This window comes from Triticum urartu, chromosome 3A (genome assembly GCF_056163025.1).
Source record: "Triticum urartu cultivar PI428250 chromosome 3A, HENAU_Tu73, whole genome shotgun sequence".
NCBI lineage: Eukaryota > Viridiplantae > Streptophyta > Magnoliopsida > Poales > Poaceae > Triticum > Triticum urartu.
In genome coordinates this window covers 360,900,008-360,911,176 of record NC_141875.1, presented here as the reverse complement: position 1 = coordinate 360,911,176, position 11,169 = coordinate 360,900,008, and the positions used below count along the sequence as shown (strand labels likewise).

The 11,169-nt window shown below is 41.9% G+C and overlaps 1 protein-coding gene across 2 annotated transcripts; it reads right to left on the bottom strand.

Annotated features, from left to right (window-relative positions):
• Window positions 1-8,750: 8,750 nt before the first annotated feature.
• On the bottom strand, window positions 8,751-9,784 carry LOC125543917 (heavy metal-associated isoprenylated plant protein 20). 2 transcript variants are annotated; one of them, XM_048707415.1, is made up of 3 exons: window positions 9,550-9,784; window positions 9,305-9,380; window positions 8,751-9,194 (listed from the first exon to the last, which is right to left on the bottom strand). In XM_048707415.1, exons 1-3 carry the CDS (start codon window positions 9,739-9,741, stop codon window positions 8,902-8,904), a joined length of 561 nt encoding a protein of 186 aa, XP_048563372.1. In that variant the 5' UTR covers window positions 9,742-9,784; the 3' UTR covers window positions 8,751-8,901. The 2 variants fall into 2 exon arrangements, with proteins under 2 accessions (XP_048563372.1, XP_048563373.1); XM_048707416.2 differs by having other exon boundaries at window positions 9,305-9,454; window positions 9,550-9,707.
• Window positions 9,785-11,169: the final 1,385 nt, after the last annotated feature.

Below are 11,169 nucleotides of genomic sequence, written 5' to 3'. Positions count from 1 at the left end.
CCGGTTTGTTCTCTTCGGCCCAACCGAAATATTTTGGTGCAACCGAAGCACACAACTCGGAGTCACTGATTCCACCACATGAAAACCAACTTGCCACTTATTCCTGATTTCTGTTTGCTCCAGCTCCACTCAATGATTCTTGTCCTCTACCAGCATCATATTAGACATGCTGCTTTGCTCTGTGACTCGAGGACCAACCCATTTGTATCACATGTCCAGAACCCTTCTTGGAAATTGATGTCAAAGGGGGAGAGAGAGATCACATCAAAGCTTAATCCTTCCTATAGGGGGAGAAAGAGAGAATACTCAGGGGGAGATAGTTTCTCAACTAGGAGAAAGTAATATCATCAAAGACCCCAGATGCTTGGTGTTCAAGAGGAGAGATGTCACATGTCTTTAAGAGGGGAAAGACATGTTTGGTTGCTTGCTTTAGCTCAAGCTTTGTTGTTTCCTTTTTGTTGCTCTGATTTTCTGTTCCCTATCTTCTCCCAATATCCCATGCAGATTCAGGGGGAGCAAGACATCTAAGGGAAGGAAATCTCTGATCTTATTGCATATCTTTACCTTTGGGGACATGTCTATATCCAATGTGGTACTTAGTACTCACTCTACATGTCATCCCAGTCTTGGTTCTCTTGTGGTTTCTCTTGCTTGCTCTGGTCAGTAGGTGTATCTGTGTTATTTAACCTTGTTTGCGCAGGTTCATCCCATCCTAAGCCAACTCAAGACCACAAGGTAAGTATATGCATCACAGTCATGTGAATGAGAAGTTCTTGCTGATGTACATACTGTTTGCAAGAAGGACTCATGAGCATGAAGGTACATTTCTCACATCCACATCATTTGCTCTGATGCATATAGCCAAGATACATGTAACACATTGCTTACTCTGTCATGTTTACGCATTCACATGCTCCTATATTCAATATTCACATGATTGCATACATGTAGGGGGAGCCTATGCATGTTACATGTCTTTCCAAAGCTTTACTTACTATTCTCTATATATTTATCTAAAGCTTTGATGTATGTTGTCATCAATTACCAAAAAGGGGGAGATTGAAAGCACAAGTGCTCCCTGGGTGGTTTTGGTAATTAATGTCAACATATCTCTTGTTGAACTAACACTTTTACCTAGTATGTTTCAGATAAGTTCAACAATGGAGTGGCATGGACTAGAGGATGTGGAACCCCTTCAAGATGCTAAGGACAAAGGATTGGCTCAAGATTCAAGATCAAGACTCTATATTTTCTATTTTAGTGATCCAAGATTACATTGAGTCTATAGGAAAAGCCAATACTATCAAGAGGGGATGAGGTGTTGCTTAATGGCTTGCTTGCTCAAAGTGCTTAGTGATATGCTCCAAAACCCTCAACTACCTTCCCACATCCACATATGACCTAAACCAAAAGTCAAACTCAGCCCCATCGATTCTTTCTATCCGGCGCCACCAAGTTTCAAATGTCATAGCCATTGCCACAAACCCTAGCAAATCGGTTTCACCGATAGGGATCTCGGTTTCACCGAGATGGGATTGTAATCTCTCTGTGTATGTCCATTACCAAAATCGGTCTCACCGAGTTTGAGCAATCGGTACTACCGAGATTACAATGCAAACCCTCTGGTTAGCTTATTACCAAAATCGGTCCCACCGAGTTTATGTAATCGGTCCCACCGAGTTTGCCTGACCAACTCTCTAGTTAGCTTATTACCAAAATCGGTCCCACCGAGTTTGTGTAATCAGTCACACCAAGATTACGTTATGCCCTAACCCTAACCATATCGGTCCTACCGAGTTGCATCTCAGTCCCACCGAAAATCCTAACGGTCACTAGGTTTGCTGAATCGGTCTGACCGAGTTTAACCATTCGGTCCCACCGAGTTTGGCAAATTGTGTGTAACGGTTAGATTTTGTGTGGAGGCTATACATACCCCTCCACCCACTCTTCATTCGTGGAGAGAGCCATCAGAACATACCTACACTTCCAATACACATTTTCTGAGAGAGAACCACCTACACTTGTGTTGAGGTCAAGATATTCCATTCCAACCATATGAATCTTGATCTCTAGCCTTCCCCAAGTTGATTTCCACTCAAATCTTCTTTCCACCAAATCCAAATCCTGTGAGAGAGAGTTGAGTGTTGGGGAGACTATCATTTGAAGCACAAGAGAAAGGAGTTCATCATCAACACACCATTTGTTACTTCCTGGAGAGTGGTGTCTCCTAGATTGGCTAGGTGTCACTTGGGAGCCTCCAACAAGATTGTGGAGTTGAACCAAGGAGTTTGTAAGGGCAAGGAGATCGCCTACTTCGTGAAGATCTACCGCTAGTGAGGCAAGTCCTTCGTGGGCGACGGCCGTGATGGAATAGACAAGGTTGCTTCTTCGTGGACCCTTCGTGGGTGGAGCCCTCCATGGACTCGCGCAATCGTTATCCTCCATGGGTTGAAGTCTCCATCAACGTGGATGTACGATAGCACCACCTATCGGAACCACGACAAAAACATCCGTGTCTCCAATTGCGTTTGAATACTCCAAACCCTTCTCTTTACATTCTTGCAAGTTGCATGCTTTACTTTCCGCTGCTCATATACTCATTGCATGCTTGCTTGATATGTATTGTGTTTGTTAAACTTGTGCTTAAACTCCACTTAAACTTAAGAATATTAAAAACTGCAACTTTTGGCACTTAGTGTCTAATCACCCCCCCTCTAGACACCTCTTCTCGATCCTTTCAAATTCGAATGGGACTTGAATCATCGCGAGATTAACAATAGTAATCGTGGTGACGTGGCTCGTGGTGACGTGGCATCATTTACTGGGAATCACTATAGCTTAATTATCCGGGCGTCACAATCATATACCATGGACCTAGAAGATTTTAATACTGCTTGTAAACTTTCGCACTGGGGCAATGTTAGTGAACCTCATAAATCTGAATATAAAGACTTTCTTGCTAGTTTCACTGTGGGGGAATCTAGGGAAATCAAACAAGCTACCATAGGGAGCATTCATTTCTCTTTCATACATTATTTTGCTCTCTTTATTGGTAGATGCATTAACGGTAAGGATGAGGCTTGTCACATGTACGTTCCAGATCTTAATGTCCTCAAAAGTGCGGTATTAGGTGATAAACAATATAACTTGGGGGCCATTGTTGCACGAAGGTTGCATCATAACAGTGTAAGTGGAGATTTATTTGGTGGAATTTATGCAACTCGTATAACTAATTATCTTAATGTGCCTATACATGGAAATGATATAGAGTTACCTCCTGCTTACCTAGATTATAATGCTATGGTTTGCCATCAGTTTCTTAAGAGGAATGAACAGTTCCTCCAGTATCGATTAATCTTCGACAGACAGCGCACTGTCCATGTTGCCCTCCGTACTCCTACTTTCTTTAACTTTCAGGCAAAAAGGAGATATGTTATAACCAGGGAGGAGGCGAACGAGTACGGAGGCAGCTTGCCTCCAAGCTGCAGCTTTACAAGCAGTAGCTGCTGCATCTCAGTACGACCCCAACTACAACTTTGGATATCCACCAGGCCATCCATGGGCATAGACCAACTTAGGCCAAAAGCCAAAGCTTGTGGGAGTACGTATTTCTCACTGACATTACATTCATGTTCACACACTCATTCTATTTGTCGATGCTCATACTTTTTCATTGTACTATCCATGCTAGTTTATTTTCTTTTCTAAGCGTTTATTTTCTTTTCTAAGCCTTCTTCTTGTGTGTTTGAAAAACCTTAAGAAAAACCAAAAAAATTAGTTGTAACTTTTAGCTAGTTTACTTTCCATGCCTGTAGTAGTAGTAACTAAAAGAAAACTCAAAAAGATTTCTCGTTCTTCTTTTGCTTGTTGGGAACTTTCCTGTGTAAATAGTTCTATTTCTTTTCTTTTCCTTTGGGGGTCGAGAGGAGAAGACCATGAAAAAATGTTGAGTGGCTCTCATATGCATTATTGTTGATTTAACCAAGAGCCCATATTACCTTATCTTCTCACTTGAATTAAATGCTTGCAGATTCCAGCTTAGTCCAATGCACGTGCACTATTATTATTATTCACACCATTCGCTCGTGCAAGTAAAAGGCAATAGTGACGATATATGATGGACTGATTGAGATAAGAGAAGCTGGTATGAACTCGACCTATCTTGTTTTTGTAAATATGACTAGTTCATCGTTCCTGATTCAGCCTATTACGAATGAAACATGTTTGCAATGACAATTAGAGATTATAGTTACCCATGCCATGCTTAATTAGCTAGGAGTTTATAATAGTTTACCTTACGTGCCAACATGCTATTAAAATGGTTGTGATGTGGTATTATAGGGTGGTATCCTCCTTTGGACGATTCGAGTGGCTTGACTTGGCACATGTTCACGCATGTAGTTGAAACAAAATCAACATAGCCTCCACGATATTTATATTCATGGTGATTTATATCCTACTCATGCTTGCAGTCATTGTTGATTAATCTTAATGCATGTTCATGACTGTTGTCGCTCTCTAGTTGGTCGCTTCCCAGTCTCTTTCTAGTCTTCACCTGTACTAAGCGGGAATACTGCTTGTGCATACACTTCCATAAACCCCAAAGTTATAGCATATGAGTCCATCATACCTTCCTATAAGCGGTATCTACCCGCCGTTCCAAGTAAATTTGTATGTGCCGAACTCTAAACCTTCAAATGAAATTCTGTTTTCTATGCTCGAATAGCTCATGTATCAACTAGGCTGTCTATATCTTCCATTCTAGGTGGGTTATTCTCAAGATGAGTGGACTCCTCTCATCATTCACGAGAAAATGGCTGGTAACCGGGATGCCCAGTCACATGCTCAAATCAAAATAATTGCAAACAAAACTCCCCCAGGATTGTTGTTAGTTGGAGGCACCCGTTATTTCGGACAAGCCATGGATTGATGTTTGTTGGTGGTGGGGGAGTATAAACTTTACCATTCTTCTTGGGAACCGCCTATAATGTGTGTAGCATGGAAGATATTGAGATCTCTTGGTTGTTATGTTGACAATGAAAGTATACCACTCAAAATATTATTTATCTCTGTTTCAAAACTCGAGCTCTAGCACCTCTGCAAATCCCTGCTTCCCTCTGTGAAGGGCCTATCTATTTACTTTTATGTTGAGTCATCATCCTCTTATTAAAAAGCACTAGTTGGAGAGCACCGATGTCATTCGCATGCATTGCTATTAATTTACATTGAGTATGACTGGATCTCTTTTACATGAATTATAATTTCCAGTCAGTCCTTGATCTTTAGGGGTGCTCTGCATTTATGTTTTGCGGCCTCAGAAAGGGCTAGTGAGATACCATCTTGTTATATCATATTATGATTGTTTTGAGAAAGTGTTCTCATCCGAGATTTATTATTATTGCTCGCTAGTCGATGTCATTGATATGAGTAAACATGAGACCTAAATGTTATTGTGAATATGGTTAATTTATAATATTTGCTGAAAACTTAAATGCTAGCTTTACATATTTGCAACAACAAGATCAAACAGAGTTTGTAAAAGTTTTTCTTTATCACTTTCAGTTTGTCAACTGAATTTCTTGAGGACACGCAAAGGTTTAATCTTGGATGAGTTGATACGTCTCCAATGTATCTACTTTCCCAAACACTTTTGACCTTGTTTTGGACTCTAACTTGCATGATTTGAATGGAACTAACCCGGACTGACGCTGTTTTCGGCAGAATTGCCATGGTGTTATTTTTGTGCAGAAATAAAAATTCTCGGAATGACCTGAAAATTTACGGAGACACATTTTGGAATTTATAAAAAATACTGGCGAAAGAATCGGCGTAAGGGGGCCCACACCCTGTCCACGAGGGTGTAGGCCCCCCCTGGGGCGCCCCCTGCCTCGTGGGCCCCCCTGAGACTCCACCGACGTCAACTCCAACTCTATATATTCACGTTCGGGGAGAAAAAAATTAGAGAGAAGGATTCATTGCGTTTTACGATACAGAGCCATCGCCAAGCCCTAATCTTCATCGGGGGGGAGGCAGATATGGAGTCCGTTCGAGGCTCCGGAGAGGGGAATCCGTCGCCATCGTCATCATCAACCTTCCTCCATCACCAATTTCATGATGCTCACCGCCGTGCATGAGTAATTTCATCGTAGGCTTGCTGGACAGTGATGGGTTGGATGGGATTTCATGTAATCGAGTTAGTTTTGTTAGGGTTTGATCCCTTGTATCCATTATGTTCTAAGATTGATGTTGCTATGACTTTGCTATGCTTAATGCTTGTCACTAGGGTCCGAGTGCCATGATTTCAGATCTGAACCTATTATGTTTTCATGAATATATGTGAGTTCTTGATCCTATTTGCAAGTCAATAGTCACCTACTATGTGTTATGATCCGGTAACCCCGAAGTGAAAATAATCGGGACCACTCTCGGCGATGACCGTAGTTTGAGGAGTTTCATGTATTCACTAAGTGTTAATGCTTTGGTCCGATACTCTATTAAAAGGAGGCCTTAATATCCCTTAGTTCCCAATAGGACCCTGCTGCTACGGGAGGGTAGGACAAAAGATGTCATGCAAGTTCTTTTCCATAAGCACGTATGACTATATTCAGAATACATGCCTACATTACATTGATGAACTGGAGCTAGTTCTGTGTCACTCTATGTTATAACTGTTGCATGAGGAATCACATCCGACATAATTATCCATCATTGATCCATTGCCTACGAGCTTTTCACATATTGATCTTTGCTTAGTTACTTTTTCGTTGCCACTGTTACAATTGCTACAAAACTACTACTGTTACTTTTGCCACCGTTACCGTTATTTTCATATTACTTTGCTACTAAATACTTTGCTGCAGATATTAAGTCTTTCAGGTGTGGTTGAATTGACAACTCAACTGCTAATACTCGAGAATATTCTTTGGCTCTCCTTGTGTCGAATCAATAAATTTGGGTTGAATACTCTACCCTCGCGACCCCCTATACTTGTGGGTTATCATACCCAGGTACACTTCGTCCCTGTCGACGACCTCCATGGCGGACACCACACTTGGCAGGTGTTCGGTCAAATGCCATTGAGCTTATTTTAAAATGCTATGTCGTTTTTAGAGTAGGAAGGACATCGAGCTACTCGACCATGGAGGATGAGTTGTTGTGCGATGCATGGTTGGCCGTATCCGCGGATTTCATAGGAAGCAGCAGAGGGGCAACCTTCTGGTAGCAAGTGCGTGAAAATTTTCACGCGCGAAAGCACATTGCACCCTGCGACATGTACATAATTCAACAACACAATGTGAGGTCGTTATCGTATCACTGGTACACTGACCAGTGTCACCAAGTTTTATGATGTGGTTCGTCAACTCGAGGCAAGGCGACCATTGCACGCGGCAGAGGACGACATCGTAAGTTTTGCTTTCTCTTGCTCAACTTGTTGATAGATTCATTCGCTCAACGTTTGGTCTACATGTTATATGTAGCCCACACACGCTACCGTGGTATACCACATGACAGAGGGGCGACCATTTACGTGCACACACTATTGGATGAAGCTGAAGGGGTGGTATGTGTGGAAGACCGTTGATGAAAAACTTGTTCGACATCCGGAATCTAGTCGAATTTGAGTCGTGCTAGACTTAATTTGCATGCTATGTGTGGATGATTTGTGCTATTTTCTATCTAAACTTTGATGAATATCGGCTGGTTTGCATGAATTTCGTCCGATTTATTTAAATGTTGATTGAAATGTATGCACGGAGCGTCAGATGTTGGCCTCCCGCACCCGTGTCCGCGGACTGGTCACCTGTCCGTGGATGGATGCGGGAAAAAATATGGTTTGCCATTGAAGATGCCCTTAGAATGATATTATTAAGCAAAGAAATGTCATTGTTTCTGGAGAAGCAAATAGTGTCCCAGCAGGCGAGGATAAAGGGGCAGTCCCAAGAAGGTTTCTTGAGTGAAGGTTGGAGAATTCACAATAGTGTGATGGCAAATGAAAGTTTTTTTTTTGCAACAAATCTCTTGAGTTCACTCTGTCATGCCGCAACAACTAAAAGAAGGTTTTATGCTTGAGAATTGTAGCACTTCTCCACATGTTATTGAAAATGAAGTGAGCTGCAGCACCTTGTTACATTATGTTATACATCTATTCAGATGAATAGCTGGTTGTCTTCCATGGGTAGGTCCACTTGTTAGGGCGTATATTAGATTGATGTTGAAGAATCAGTAGAGTTGGTTGTCTTTTTTAGCTGAAATCGTAGACAATCGTTCTAAGGTAATTTCATTTCATAAAAAAGTAAATAATTATAAGTCTATCAACCAATATCAGTTCTAGGAAATATCAGGGCTAAAGATTAAATATAAGAGTTGGTTGTCTTTCATGGATAGATCTACTTGTCAAGGCCTCCATTAGATTGATGCTGTTGAAGAATCACAAGCGTCTCTTGAAATCGCTGATATGCAATTGTATAGAAAGAAGTATGAAAATGGATGATTGCATCAATCTCACAATTGCAAAACGGCGCAACAAGACGTGCTTCACATTTATTTCCTTCGTTTAGTATAAAGTTGGATTATCTGTTTTGAAACGGACAGAGTAGTTATGTACGCTTATTAAACTTTAGCTCTTTCTTTGTAGTACTCTCTCCATAAACTAATATAAGAGCTTTTAAATCATTAAAGTAGTAATCTAAATGCTCTTATATTAGCTTACAGAGGGAGTAGTATATTATAGCTGTTCGCACGCAAGCTCGTCTTCTTGGTATCCCCTTTTCCCAAGCGAGAAAACATATACTATATACAAATACAGTCTTTGTGATGCATGAAGACATATCAAGCATGTCTTCCCGCTGGGCGGCTGGGCGTCGGCTAGAGTGGAAGGAGCTGGTGATTACGATGATTAGATCACATGACGGTGCAGGCGTTGACGTCCTCGTCGTTGAACATGTTCATGTAGTGGATCTCAGGCGCGGCAGGGTCGGCCATGGCCTGCGGTGCGCTGCGGACGAAGCCCGCCGGTGCCTTCTTGTCGTAGGCGCCGCCGACGTAGGGGTAGGTGGCGAGGGTGTAGGGCACGTACGGCCACATCTCCGCCGCCTTCCCCGTGCTCTTCACCCGCTCCAGCACCTTGCGCGGCTCCACGTGCCCCGTTACCGTCACCTTGCTCATCTTGGGGTTCACGGCCACGCTCGTCACACCTGTGCCACCCACCCACAGAGATGAGATCGTTCAACGTTCGCTCAATCAAATTTACACCAAAGTTTTATCTCCCGGAGTAGATAGTATTATTTGACGTAGATATGACTACCCCGAATCGATTTGACGGCGTTCTTGACCCTCCTCTCGCAGCCCTCGCAGTCCATCTTCACCTTGATGTTCACCGTCTGTACATAAAAAGCTCCAGTTCATAAATCACGTACATAGCAGCTCAACAGAACGGTGAAAAACCCATAAATCTCTGCACAAGATAATACTCCAGCTGAAACTGATTCCAAGAAATAAGCCGATGAAGATTATGCAAAAGCACATGTCTCTGAATTCCACAAACCTCACCTGCAGTGGGCGCTTCTTCCTGAGCTTGAGGGCTTCCTTTGTCTCCGTCATGCTACACAAATCAGAGAGGTGATCCAAGGCGCCCATGATCTCACACGACTTTTGCCTTTGAACCACAACCGATGAAGCGTGGTGGAGGGCGAGGCGAAGTGTTCTTTGGTTACTGAACCGTGGGGCGAAGAGAGGGGCCATATATATATACACAGATGGGGAAAGAAAAATGGAAGAAAAGGAGCTGACGCGTCTTCCTGTTTGGCTTGCTAGCTATAATTCTGTATGGTAAGGATGTCCAAGTAGTAGTACATCCTGATGCTTCTAGCTAAGGCTAATCAGAGCGAGCCATTAAACCACCGACCTTTCGGATTAAATGAGTGAGCTGGGCAAACATCCTGCTCAACGATGGACCAGTCCCTGGCTCCCTGCTTCACAGGCTAGCTATTTTCATGGGCTGGTCGGTCGGTGAGCTGGATGATTTGCATACATATTTATTATTAGTAGTAGTCTTTTCGGTTCATGGAGATATTTGTTTCTAGCTTGTGCTTCAGTGTATTGTTCGTTTGAAAAAGTACATGTACTAAATTGATTACTCTTTTTTTTGCGAGGGTACTAAATTGATTACTCTGTCTCCGAGACCAAGCACTTTTCACACTTCCTTACTGTTACCAACCGCTTAAGTCTGAAAACAATAGCACGATATCTATACTCCCTCCCTTCACAAATGCTAAGATGTTTTAACTTTCCCTGAATCAGATGTATATAAATACTATGTTTTAGTGTGTTTGTTCACTCATTTCAATCTGAATAGAGACTACATTAAAATATCTAAAACATCTCATATTTATGAACGGATGAAGTACTACCCTGATTTAAATTGCATGTCCTAATTTTACTATGTCTTTTCAGTCAAATGTTTTTAAGTTTGATCATATATACATAAATATGCTATAATCCGAAAGATCAAATTGATGTTACTAGATGTATCATGTCATATGTAGTTCTATAATATATAATTGCTTCATGTAAGCAATATGTCCAGACAGGAAATTATTTAACCATATTTTCCTGTCTAAACATATTGATTTCATATTTATACTTCCTTCGTCCCAAAATTCTTATTTTAGATTTGTCTAGATACTTCATCCCAAAATTCTTATCTTAGATTTGTCTAGATACGGATATCTAGACAAATCTAAGGCAAGAATTTTGAGACGGAGGGAGTATATTGTAGAACTATTATCTTGCGGGGAATATATTGTAGAACTATATGGCATGATCCATAAAAGAATACTCTGCTAACATGTAACTTTTATGATACAAAATCACAATCATAAATCAATATTTTAGAATACCAATATAATCATATTAAATTTATGTCGTATAAATATATACTAATAAAGTAATTATTGGTTATAGACATGTCCTAAGAGCATCTCTAGCCGCGCCCCCAACTGCCCTCCAGGCGCCCTTTTACGCGTCGGCGCCGAAAAAACCCCACTCGCGCCCCCAAGACGTCAAAATCCGCTGGCTCGGCCCGTTTTTGGGCCCGGCGATCACAGGCCGAACCCAGCGCACTGGGGGGGTGCTCGGGGGCTCCGGCGCAAGGGGAAAACATGCCTGGGC